The sequence below is a fragment of the Falco peregrinus genome, chromosome 18, assembly GCF_023634155.1.
Source record: "Falco peregrinus isolate bFalPer1 chromosome 18, bFalPer1.pri, whole genome shotgun sequence".
NCBI lineage: Eukaryota > Metazoa > Chordata > Aves > Falconiformes > Falconidae > Falco > Falco peregrinus.
Window position 1 is genome coordinate 3,908,257 of NC_073738.1, and position 13,082 is coordinate 3,921,338.

The 13,082-nt window shown below is 43.4% G+C and overlaps 1 protein-coding gene across 1 annotated transcript; it reads right to left on the reverse strand.

Annotated features, from left to right (window-relative positions):
* Positions 1-146: 146 nt before the first annotated feature.
* Positions 147-12,970, reverse strand: DUSP3 (dual specificity phosphatase 3). The gene is made up of 3 exons (XM_055789744.1): positions 12,831-12,970; positions 7,004-7,230; positions 147-4,374 (listed from the first exon to the last, which is right to left on the reverse strand). The coding sequence occupies exons 1-3, from the start codon at positions 12,950-12,952 to the stop codon at positions 4,169-4,171; spliced, it is 555 nt and encodes a 184-aa protein (XP_055645719.1). The 5' UTR covers positions 12,953-12,970; the 3' UTR covers positions 147-4,168.
* Positions 12,971-13,082: the final 112 nt, after the last annotated feature.

Below are 13,082 nucleotides of genomic sequence, written 5' to 3' on the forward strand. Positions count from 1 at the left end.
TCACACAACAGCCTTGTTCAGGGCAGAAATGATGACGAGCTGGTGCAGAACAACAAGCCTACAGCTCCATCTGGTGAGCCAACGAGCCAGCGACCTTGGCAGAATTAAAAAAAAAAAGCCAACAAGAAGAAAACCCCCACACGTAATTGATTTCCATGATTTATTTGCAGAACAGAAGAAATGAATTAATTCTCACGAACAAATCCTTAGAAGATACCTCCCAGGCCTGTTCTATTTTCAGTTTTATTCATTGGCAAAGCCCAGCAAGTAATTTTAGAAGAAACTTCTGTGCTATACTGAGATTCCATTAGATACTGCCTGTGTGCTAAAAACATGATAGTAAACCAGCAAAGCTAATTTAAAACAAGAAGGGGAAAAAAATCCTGCTTCTAGTTCTAACATCACAGATCTAATTAGTTCTGGACAACAGAAGACAGCTCAATGAAAACATTTAAATGATAAAAACAAAGATTGCAAATACCCTTTCTGATGTTCTCCTTTGTTCAGCAGGAGGAAGATCTATTTGACACAAATTTGTTTTTCAACTCAGAGAGCATTAGTGTTCTTACACACAGTGCTTTTCATCTCCAAGGCCTTTTACGAAGATTTAATTAATTCTCACATCACCAAGAGAGGTAAGTCAGCCATACTCATGTTGTAAAAGAACATGCCCAATACTAACACAGGCTCAACAACCGAAAATGGAATTACAATACAACATACTGTGGCTAATAGTCCTGCATTTGAATGCTATTAATTCTAAGTTTGAAATAACTTCATGACATGCTCACTTTTCAGCAGTGACATATTGCAACGTTCTCTCACAAAGTATTTTCTGGCAGTACCTACGGTTCAGAGTAGCATGCTAGGTACAACGCTTGTCCACATCGTAGTCGCAGCTGCAGGACCCAGGGATGAAGCAAGCGCTTAGAAAATGTGATTTTTGCTTTGAATCTAAATTTTTAGTTACAAACTTATCTCCTGTGCTTATGCAATGGCTGAGAAATATTTAGTTCAGCATGAGTAGATGGTGTATTTAGTTTTACACGTAGCATCAGTTTCTCTGTCTGGCCTTTCGTCTTTGTTCCTTGCTATGAAATGCTAACAGCTTCTCACCTCCACTCTTCCCCTCCCCTCCAACTTCACTAATTCTGCTGGATTTGACAGGGTAGGTATCTTTGTTCTATAATAGATGTGCATTTTAGAGACCCCATCCCTTCTGCAGAGTGTTTTCTACACTGAATGTACCACACTATTCAGGATAAACGTATTAATGTAAATCCACATCACACTAGCCATAAGCAAGATGTCTGAACTCCAAAAATGTAGCATTGCTATTTGCAAGAAATAGTTGTTTTAAAGAATACCTTTCCCCATTAGAAAGCTCGTAAGGTGCATCTCACAGCAGGTGTGCAGTGATTTCAGATGAATAAAAAGGTGTATTTCTTCCAGTACTTTCTCAATTTCATATTACATGGAAAGAAAGCTCTCGTTCCTGGTTTTATACAATCTTTCCTTCTACAATCAGAAAGAGAAATTTCGAAGTATAGAGCATATCATTACGGATTAGAGGCGTACAAGCTCTTCTTGGCCAGCTAAAACAGGCAGAGGAATTTACAACGTTACTGTACTTAAACAGCAAGATAAGACTGAAAGGGGAAGGGTGTGATCCATTAAGGGAGCACTGGTCTGACATTCAAACTATTTTTAGCCTCCTCTAAAAGCACAGCTAGAAATGGTTTCATTACTCAGTCACCTATCGGTAACTCAAAATAGGATATACCGTCTCAGAGCGCAAGTCTGAAGATCAGTTTCTAGCATGGTCTTATTTTTTCCTCTCCACCCTCATATTACAAAATGTTTGTTAAATCAGTTTCGTTATACCGAGAGAAATGGGCCAGAGTACCCCTGAGGTTACCACTAGAAGTGAGCAGTGTCCTGCGAACTAAAAGAACATCTTGAATATAAGAACAAATTCCTGTACGTCTTGATTTGTCGGTATTTCTGACAAAACCAAAAACATCACCATAAGGTCAACACACTCAATTTCAATAAACCATTCTGGTTTTAATATTAGTCTTCTTACAATCTATGGAAGAGTAACAAAAATCTAATCCCTAAGTTTCTTAGCTCTTTAATGGACTGGAATTTTTGACTTCTAAGTAACAGGTCAAAGGTATTGTGCATGCACATAAATTCCATTATTTTGGTTTTTTCTCGTAGTGCAGATAGGTGTTGCGAATAGATGGTGTGAGATGAGATAGAAAAAAAGGTCTATGCTTATAGTAAAAATTCTTAAGGTATGATTTATAAATAAGGTTGCAGCATGAAAAAGTAAATATAGCAGAAAAGATAAGGCCAGTATTCCTATTCCCCAAGCTCCACAACATGAAATCAGTAACCAGGATTTTTGAAGAAGCAATTAATTTAATACTGATATAATAGGAGAAAGGAAACAGGAGTGTAATTAACCAATGAGCTTGACTTCTACTCATTATTACTGGAACCATCCTGATTCAAAGCAAACCCTAAATATTGATTGACTGGAGGGAGGTGAAAGGAAACCCTGTGCAGAATGTCCCCCAGTTGTCCCTTCGAAGGACACAAAGGAGAAAAGGCTACTTGATGTGGCCAGTCCCCATCCTGTGCAAGGAAACAGAAACAAGCCGTCTTCAACCTGGATAATAACCTCCGACTCTCATGTCAATAAAATTATCCAGCTACACAGAACTACACACATGCACACACACACACACAACCCCAACTAGAAGTACAACAGCGTACGTCCTTTGTGATTTTCGATTAGTGAACTGAATATAAACACACAGATCTGGGCTTACGTGTGTTACTAGTAAAACAGTGTTTCTGTTCAAAGTAGTGTTAAGATTTTCAATCCAGAACCGCATTAAAGCACAGATAAAAAGGGAATACGTACATCTCAGATTCTGTTAGTTTTGCCAACAATTCTGAGTCTGCCGGGGGAGATCCTCTGTGTTAATATAGTGCTGTAATTTACAGGTACAGATCTACACATTAAACCAGGCATACTCGCAACGTTGCAATGACTCTTTTCATCCGTATGTCAAACAGAATCAAGACATCCTTTATTTTAATAGAAAGGAAATGTTTCCCATTCAGCGTGGCACGTAACAATGCTTATTTCTATTTAATGGTACCATGCAAGCACTCCAAGAAATCAAGAGTGTAACTCTGCAAACTGCTTTATAAGCACATCTGTGTTGCCCTACTGGAAGTAATCTGCATATGTGCTCACTCCATTGTCAACGAACAGCGATGGCAAAGAAGAGAGAGAGATGCTGTAATTCAGTACAAGCCTCAGGAGCCATTATATTCCGATAATTAGGACTTCATCATACATCCAGTACAAGCACTCCTAAATACAGACATTATTTCTTCCTTGCTCAAGTTTTTTCCTCGACATTTGCTCTTTGCATTTTTTTCTAGCATGATTTCAAAGCAAAAATAAAAGAGCGCTTAATATCAGACTATTTCATGTCAATCGCAACAGCAAGAGGTACAAATATTCTTGGAAATAGTGTGCATCGGGACTGGGCTCGGAATTGCTTTACTACCACACACTGGGTATTGCATAAATCCACATTGAACACAACACTGCATACACTTCATTTTACAAGCGAGTGCATCTGTGCGTTTCTTACACATGCTCCTCCATTCCTTGAAGCTCCTACACTCAAACTTTAGGCACCTGTGTGCATGAAAACGAAACTTTAGAAAATACAGTACTTAATTAAGAGTGAGTGAAGAGCGTGTTGGGGCTCAGAAAACGGTGCTCTGGTGGGATACAAGACAAGGCTTAAATGAATCACACTCCATGTCAACGCAAACCACATATGCTACAGAGTCTGCAGGGGGCTCTGAAATACATGTGAAGACAGCTGGTACCACTGGAGTTACCCCTCTAAAAACACCTCTTTACTGCACCAGCTCCGACCAGTGACACCGTTTTGTGCCATCCTGAAAGACAGACCCAGCATTCGAGAAAGATACTTTCACTAGACAACAGCAGGAATTCCGTCTCCCTCACATTATGTGACTTTAGCTTGGCGGTTGGGGTTTGGGAATCTAAAGCACCGAAGACATCCTCTGATGGTTCGAGAAACTTCAGAAAATACTACGGTGCTCTGTTCTAGGGCTTCAGTTTGCCTTCCTTTAGTAACTGCTCATTGAGCTGGCAAAGCTGCCTTAGAAAGCCATCATTGGGGCCAATCTCTCGCTTCTGCCGGACGGTGCTCAGTGCAGTTTTGACATCCATATTCTGGCGAAGCATGAGGTAGGCGATGACCAGTGTAGGAGAACGGCTGTAGCCCTCACGGCAATGCACAAACACTTGTCCTGCAGGGAAGACAGGTCATCGTTTGGGTTATACTGGAATATATGTTTGAAAAGCAACATGAAATAGCTAGGATATAAAGCTTAATAATGTTAGTCCTTGAACAGCGTGAGAACTGTAAATTCGGAATGCTAAAGCAGACCCGTAGAACTTGGAAGAAAGGTGTCATCACTCTGTCATCAAGGATAATGCAGAAAAAATATCAAACATCCACACTAAAACATATTTGCTACTATATTACAAAGCAATATAAAAATTTTCCATTAGATATCTAACATCCACACTAAAACATATTTGCTACTATATTACAAAGCAATATAAAACTTTTCTATTACATATCTAACATCCACACTAAAACATATTTGCTACTATATTACAAAGAATCAAACTGTGTCTGTTTACTACACTTCTCCAACCTTTTGTGGTTTAGAATAAGCCTTGCCCCTAGAGATGACCAGTACCAAAGGGCACAAATGCAGCAAAAAGGCTGGATGTCTTTTGAAGAGATGCAACATACGACAAGCAGCATATTTCTCCGTCTTCAGTGTATTTTAATCTTTGCCACGCTTGAGGGGAGAAGGTAGAAAAAAAACCGGGAGTGAAGTTGAACCCAGGAAGAAGGGAGGCGGGGTGTGGGGAAGGCGTTTTAAGATTTGCTTTTATTTCTCATTACCCTACTCTGGTTTGATTGGTAATAAATTAATTTCCTCAAGTCGAGCCTCTTTTGCCCATGATGGCAAGTGGTGAGTGATCTCCCTGTCCTCATCCTGACCCACCAGCCATTCATTGTATTTTTCTCCCCCTGTCCAGCTGAAGAGGGGGATCGATAGAGCAGTTTGGTAGGCACCTGGTGCCCAGCCGAGGTTAACCCACCACATGGGTAACCCTGTAGGTAGGAATCCAACAACAACTAAAGCAGGCCACTGCTCCCTTCCAGAAATCTAACTTGATTTTACAGCTTCTCAGCTGCTTCCTCTTTGACCTGCTTTTCCAGACACAAAAATTGTCCCCTTCACAAATGCAGTGGGAGATACTCTCCAGGGTAATTTTTTTTTCTGAGACAAGAGAACAGATGAACCATACACACCCATTTTCATCATAACCACAACTTGCTTTGAACCACAGCAACAGAAAGCCTGTACATTTGCCTTGAGCCGCGGAGGCTTCTCGGCTCAAGGCAGATATCTCAGCAGCAGCAAGTTAAAACCGCTAAAACAACTCATTCTCACAATTTCTTGAGAGCTTGTAGCCATAAATCAGCGAGATTATTGATCATACATGTGCAAGACAATTCACTTCCTTTCTGTGTATTATCAGAAGCAAAAGGGTTTTTCTAGCCTTCCTCTGTGAAAGGCAGCGTCTTAAAGGCTGCCTTCCAGACCAGCCTCCCACAGCTTCATGCAACTAAACACTAAAATGAAATTGAAGGAAAATACTACTGCATCCCTCCTCCCTACCCTTACCCTATACCTCAGTGTCAAAAAAACCCCTATCAAATTGCAGTAGCAAGTTCATTTTAAACCTGGCTCCAGCACCAACCAGCCACAAAGTTCCTCTTTGTTTGCCACGGGAAGAAAGCAGCGGTAGGCACAGCAGACAGCTACTGAGACTGAAAGAATCAGCGAATAGAACCGCTCCTGTACATCCAGATTGACTGCAACTGTTTTAGATCAAACTGAGTAGGGACAGTCATGCCACAGCGGGCACTGCTAAACTCTTCTTCCCTACTGCAACCTGTTTCAGTGAGTCACACTGCTAACTGGGAGAGTAGCATTTCAATTTTTTAGAATTTTTCATACTCCCCCAAACCAGAGGTAAAATTTCTTTCCATCTGTCAAAAGCACGTTACAGTTCTAGCACCCTTTTTGCCCATTGCAGAGAAAGAAATTCTAGAATTGTGGTTCGTTCCTCCTTTTACATGTTCAGTCATGAAGCGAGAAAGAAATTAAGCATGTGTAGAAATAACGGGTATGCTGAAATAGTCAGACAACAACAAACACCATCTGACCCACTGCACTATGTCCTAGGATTTCTGCTCTGAGGAAACACACTGCAGAGAAATGTAGCAATCAACAACACTGCAAATATCTCCAGCCTTCTGCAATCCTAGGGAATAAAGAGGTAACCATCACGTAAAATAATTTAACTACTTAATGTAATAAAAATTGTAAGGCCATAGTCTTTATCCTTACTGCACATGTGGAAAAAAAAAAACATATAGCAGGTTGTGCGAGTACTCTTCAGCAGAGCATTACTTGTATCGCTTGTGCCTTTAATTTATAATTTCTAGTGTCCTGAAAAAATGTTTAGATACTGAATTATTTTTTTTTAATGTGATTTACTACTTCTAAGGAAAAATTAAGAACACATCTTCCCAGAAAGGCACTGTTATACGATGCAGCAGCTGTTTCGCTTTTCAAAGTCACCCCTAAAGTGACAGACTTCCATTTGCCATGTACTGGAGACCTACGTGTTTAGACAGAGGATTAAGACATCTTTGATTTGAATTCCTGACTTTGTTGTTCAGCTGATAACCTGAGCAAAGAACCATTTGAAACAGTGAAGCGAATTGCTAAGAAACATACACAGTGCACAGAAAACACGGTAGAAAGACATTTCAGTTTGCCTTACCATCCTTCTGGGAAAGTGCTTTCTCAATAAAATCAGCTGCCTCCTCAAAATAGCGGCTGAGGTTAAATTCTTGTGTATCGTTAGCTTTAATGCCATGGTATCTGATGCCTGTGCCTTCATAGAACTCTGCATTAGTGTTCACGTGCATGAATGACTTTCCCTCTGCTGCATTCAGAACATGGGTTATTCCCAGACGCTGCAGCCTCATAATGTTCTTGGCTATGAACCTGTATGACAAGAAGTGTCAAGAAAACAATTAGAACTTGAATCATCTCAGTATTTATGATGTCCCCAGAAGGTATTGATAATCAAAACTTTTCTTTTTCTATGAATAGATGCGTAATATACTGTGCCCAGAAGTGAATTAGCTACAGACTATAAATTCACAGAAATATTTAGAGCCACGGTCACTACTTGTACGTGAGAGAACGCTACTTTCTTTGGCTGACCACTGAGCAGAGCACACACGAAACTTAATCTGTCAGACCCTACTACAGCACAACATTGTAACTCTTTGGGAACATAAAATTCTGGCCAAAGTAAGAAAATAATGGAGATAAGAGAAAGCCCAGGACAGTACATAAGATAATTTAAAACCCAGTTATAATAAGCCTGTACTGTCAGGCCCTCGACATTTCAGGGGGCAATTTTAACCACTGTGGCCACAGGAAGATAGAAACTAATTATGAGTAAATGTTCCTGCATCTTCAAAGGTCTCATCCGGAGACTCCTATGAGGTGCAGTGCTTTGTCCCTGCGCTATTCAACGTCTTTGAAGTCATGGAAAGACCTGGCAAGGCTAGCCAAAAGCCAGCAACGTAGCGATATAGTTCAGTCTTCACCACCCAGTGTTTTTATCACAGGTATTATAATTTTTAGTGTCTTAGTTGAAATTGATATCTGAATGGAAAAGAATCCAGATGAATTATGTTTGAGATACTTAAGTGCTTAAGAAAGCATTCAGTACTTTTTGGTCAGCTAAGCCCTTCTCAACTCCTCCATTCTATCAAATAATCGTAGCAAAACCACCTGCTTCCTCCTTTAAGTGGCTAAAAGAGCACCCTACCCTATTAGTGAGCCACTGAGCAGGACGATACATAATAATCGTGCCTTTCAGGCTCCATGATGGCTATGAATTAGCTCCAGTAATAATGCCATAAGCTCCGATAAAAGCTCCAGGTTGTACAACAGCAAAATCTGCTGCGTAACGCAACTGGTCATGCACCAGTCCCTACTTGTGCACTGGAACGCAATCCATTGTAAGGTGAGACAACCATTAAATAATATGAGGAGACCGCCGACTCCCTTTTGTTGTAAAACCACTACTTATCATTCTGAGCCTGATCGTTTCCGTATGTCAGTCCCGATACTTGCCTCACTTTCCCAGGAAGAAGAAAACCCAGAATGTTTTTGTCACAGCGTGGTGTCCTAGAAAAATCTGAGCCCACTGGTCAACACTAGCAGAACGTTGACAGAAGGTTGACAGAAGGTTGAAGACAGTTTAGTTGAAAGGTAATTCAGTTCCTGCACACCTTGTGAAAAGAGGTAGCCTAAACAGGCATAAAACCCTTTATCGTTTTTAAAGGCAGCTTTCACTATGTGTCCAACTTGGTGTGGAAACAGAAATCTTTTAGAAAATCTTCCTATGGTTGAAGTCATAAATTGCAAATACAAGGAGTCTTAATATTAAACTGACCCCCAAATAAGCATCTGTGCTGTATCTTCTTGGACAAGTTGTTAAGAGATGGCAATGCACCTAAGGGTTTTGGCAAGACACTCAGCTATTCTAAAAAGTTAAAACAAACACCCCAAATTAGTTGGTTTATATCTACATCACAGATCTAGATGAATCTCTGAGTGCATTCACTCACAATTTTCACATCATTCATGGCTATATGACCATCAAGAGTGTTCCTTTTCTCCTAATGACTGTTCACCCCTTAAACTGTAGCGTAAGCAGATGAATCCTTATGCACGAGCGAGGCTTCTACATTTTCTGCTGTCTGTGCCAAACTACTATGGCAATGACCCAAATATTTGTATTACCCAAACAAAATGTTGACAGATTTTCCATCTGGAAGGACATCAGCTGTGCCAGGGGACAAGTATCGGTGCCTGGGGAATTCTGCTTGCAACACAAAAGTAAATCCTACAATGCAAGGCCAAAACAAAAAAATGTTAATTCCGCTATGAGTTCCTATGCTTAGTGGGGCAAGTATACGGTTTAAATAATAGTACATAGATCAGTATATATGTGATAGTGGTCAGGATCAATAGGAACCCATGTCCTGGGATCATGGTTGAATCTGGTAACACAGACAGGCTCCCGTGGAGGCAAACTCATTCCCAGTGAATGATTTTTGCAGATTTTATAGGTTATTTTCTTACACAGCTAGAGGCGAAGAAGAAAGTACTTGTATGCCATTTTTTTTCTCCCTTTCCAAACAGTCCTTGGATCTCTCCCATCCTTATCATTTAATCCAGCTGCCTTCATTCTCGCTCCTCCAAAGAGCAGAGAGATGATAACATCAGCTTCTGTTTCCTCAAGAAAAACGGCAGAATCCTGTCTGTTCTCGATATGGAGGGTTGAGAGTTCCTCATCCTGTAACACCAGTAAGAAGTGTTTCTTTTGAAGACAGATGAACAATTTTACCAGCCACAAAACACAGGGCTTAAGAGACACCATGCATCAGCAATTAAGGGTACACGAGGCTACAAAGTATTGCTATATGGGATTATCAGCAAATAAACCAAGTCCTTAACGGTAAAAAAAGCCAGCACATCGACATATTTTAATTGCCAAAATTGTTTCCTCACCACTTCTTCCCTTATAGTCACCAGATTTAACATTAATTCTGGGAGAATGCTTTTCATACTCCTTACAACACACCTGCACTTCTACAAATTAAGAACAAAGACTTGCTTCATGGGCAACCCACACACATTAAAGCAGACAGAAAACTCAGATTGGGCATTGGTGCATCTGATAAAGATGCATTTTGTCCAGCTGTCCTGGTCACTAACTATGATGTTACACTGAAACACATCTTGACTCATACAGAAATAGAAAATTATTTGTACTTCCAGCGTATTCTGAATTCTTTTTTTTGTTACTGCTTGGAAAATATATAACCATGCTAGTCTGTCATCTAGATAATAATCCTTGTCTTGGTAATATTACATTTTTACTCTTCTCTTCACAAATTTTTTGTCTGATCTTCTTGAGATTAGAACTGTCTACTGTAATATGCAAACCCATTATTTTCAAAATATTTTATCATTTTACCTCTGCATTTTCATTAATTATGACTTTCATGTATTGCCTGGAAGATCTAGTACTTCGGCTCTGCCTGTAACTTGAAGTCATTTGACAGATAAATTGTTATTCTACACTGTGACCCAATTTAATATCATCCACCTGAATGTCTCTGCGCTGTCATTTTTATCTAAAGACGAGTTACTACTGTTAAGGAGAGGCAGCAGCACCCCTACGCAAAATATTCTAAAAGGTTTCAAACAGAAGTTTTGGGATCTCACTCGGGCGTTTTAATTTTTTCCTGCGAGTTCCTGTTCAAATTTTATTCCACGTATTGGGATTCCAATCCCTCTGTGTTAAAACTCTACAGATGTGGCTGCTCTGGGAATTCTTATTGTTATAAAATCTCTGCCGCTGTGGCCCTATATTGCAGAAAGTTTTGATCCATCAAGTCACAGCAGAGATCTGAATGCCAGATCAAATGACTGTGTGACTGCTCTCCTGCTGTACTGCCTTCCCGGATTTCCCTGCAGCCCAGCGCAAAGTGCTTCCGACGATTCCTCAGAGATTCAGTAACGGGATTTGTGCAAGAAAAGCCAAACCCGAGATAGGAGGCAAGCGCCAACCAGATGCACTGCACCAAGACAGCTTCAAGTACAAGATGTATTCCGAGCTCTGCGCGGATGCTAGAGCAGCCCAAGACAGGGTAATGAACTGCAAACACGGCCCCCGAACAAAGCTATGGCTTAGTTCTTGCACACAGTAGTAAAAGCTTTACGATGCTTTGCACGCTGTCGGACTCACAAACGCACACGGTTTGAGATACTGAGTGCAAAGCAGGTTCACTTCCCCAGCAGTTCGTAGGAGAAGGGAGTCAAGTTAGGAAAACAGATCCCTCTTCAGCCTTATCTTTACACAAGGAAAGTACAAAAGAGGGACACGTAGCTGGAAACGGCGTGAAAACATATCTGCACAGCTCCAAATCCTTGCAGAATGACAACTAATATAGCAAATGCTACTTACAATGCCATATACCACAACTCCACTTGAAACAAAAAAAAAAATCCTCTTGAGATTCGGTGTTATTCCCAGTTTGAGCTTGTCAAAGTTCACCCTGCAGTGACTGAACTTCAACAGACACTCACCCATTCAACTAGACCTCAGCATTTTTTTAACTCTCTGTGGATGCTTCAAAGATATTATTGCCTCCTAAGTCTTGACAAATTAAGCAGGTTGTCCGTTCCCCCTGTGAAAGAGCTTTTTCAGACCACCGTTACTTCTTACCTCTAGCTGTCCTCCACAATTTTTCAGCATCCTTTAAAAAACACCGATAGCTGTCTGTTAGCCCGACTAACAGTTGAACTGTTCTTTATGCTACAAACTGCACTGGTGCTCCAGATCTTTTCAGTTGCCAATTAGTATATAAAAAGCCCTTCTCAGTGGTAAAGCTTTCCACTAGACAGACACTTTCTATCCTGCATCTTACGCATGCCTGCTCCTAGACAACCTTGCACCTGCACGTATTGAAGTTCGTCTTGCTTAATTAAAATTAGTTACTGAACAATGAAAACTACTCTACCCTGTAGCAGCCTACCACCTTCAAAGTTATTTTTTTACTATTTAGCCTGCAAATCCTCGCAGGCTATGACTTTATTTCTTCCAGGCAACTGTTAAAAACATGAAGGAGATGATTGCCAGGTTGGCCATTGAGATAATTCTGGTCCTGTTCCCAGCCCTGCTGCATCAACTGGCAGCAACAAACAGCGTTGGGTTTGGCTTAGGAGAAAGTTAACGAAAACCTGTGGGTTTGACTTAAATTTCCTGAGGCCTTACAAGCTCCCAGTAGGAACAGTGACCCAGTACGCTCCACACGTACCAAAAAGCCCCCCCGTTTCACAGAGGTGAGGTGGCTGGAGATGGGAAGGGGATCAGCGGGATGTGACAGGCGGGGAACAGGTAAACCCCGGCCTCGCAGCCCGGAGGCAGCAGGGCAGCGCTGAGGAGAGGAGCGCAGGGCCCGGGTCGGACCGCTGAAACGTTCGTGGCCCCGGCCAGGCCCCGCCGAGCCCGGCTGCCCCCGCAGGTGGTGAGCGGGGTGCGGGCCCGAGGAGCCTGCCCGCAGCCTGCCCGGGGAGCGGGGAGCACCGGGGGCGAGGCCCAGCTGACGTTCGTTCCTCAGCGACTCCATCAGCGTTAACCCCGTTCCCGCTCTGTTCTACCCTGGGCTGGGGGCTCCAGCGGGGTAGCGAGCGCTGCCGCAGCCGGCTCCCCCGCGCCCCGCCCCGCCAGGCGGCAGCTGGAGCCCGGCGCCCGGGCCTGGCAGCCACAGGCCTCGGGGCTGAGCCCGCCCCGCCCGGGACGCCGGGGCCGCGCAGTCCGGGACAGGCCCCACAGGCCCGGGACAGGCCCCGCGGGGCCCCGGGCCCCTCCGCCCCCAGCTGCGCCCCCCCGGCCCCGACGCCCCGCGACGCCCCGCGGCCCTCCCCGGCCCGGCCCACCCCCGCCCCGCAGCCCCCGCCGGCCCCCCGCGGCCCACCCCCGCCCCCGTGCAGCCCCCCGGCGGCGCACTCACGCGTTCCCCACGTGGATGCGCGGCACCACCTCGTTGCTGTGCGCGCTGGGCAGGCTGTAGCAGCCGCTCCCGTTAGCCAGGAGGTCGTTCAGCTCCTCCACCGAGATGCGGTAGTCGGACATGGCCGGGGCCCCGCCGCTCCGCGCCGGCCTGGCACAGGGGCCCCTCGGCGCCGCGGCTCGGGCCCGGCCCGCCCCGCCCCGCCGGGCACCGGCCGCCGCCCGATGGGCGGAGCCGCCTCAGCTGCCTCTG

Bases quoted from the DNA above. Each gene is read 5' to 3' on its own strand.
- DUSP3 (XM_055789744.1), bottom strand. From the start codon at position 12,952: ATGTCCGACTACCGCATCTCGGTGGAGGAGCTGAACGACCTCCTGGCT. The intron at 7,231-12,830 runs GTGAGTGCGCCG...CTTGTCATACAG, and splicing joins CGCATCCACGTGGGGAACGC to GTTCATAGCCAAGAACATTA. The intron at 4,375-7,003 runs GTAAGGCAAACT...TCTTCCCTGCAG, and splicing joins AGCACTTTCCCAGAAGGATG to GACAAGTGTTTGTGCATTGC.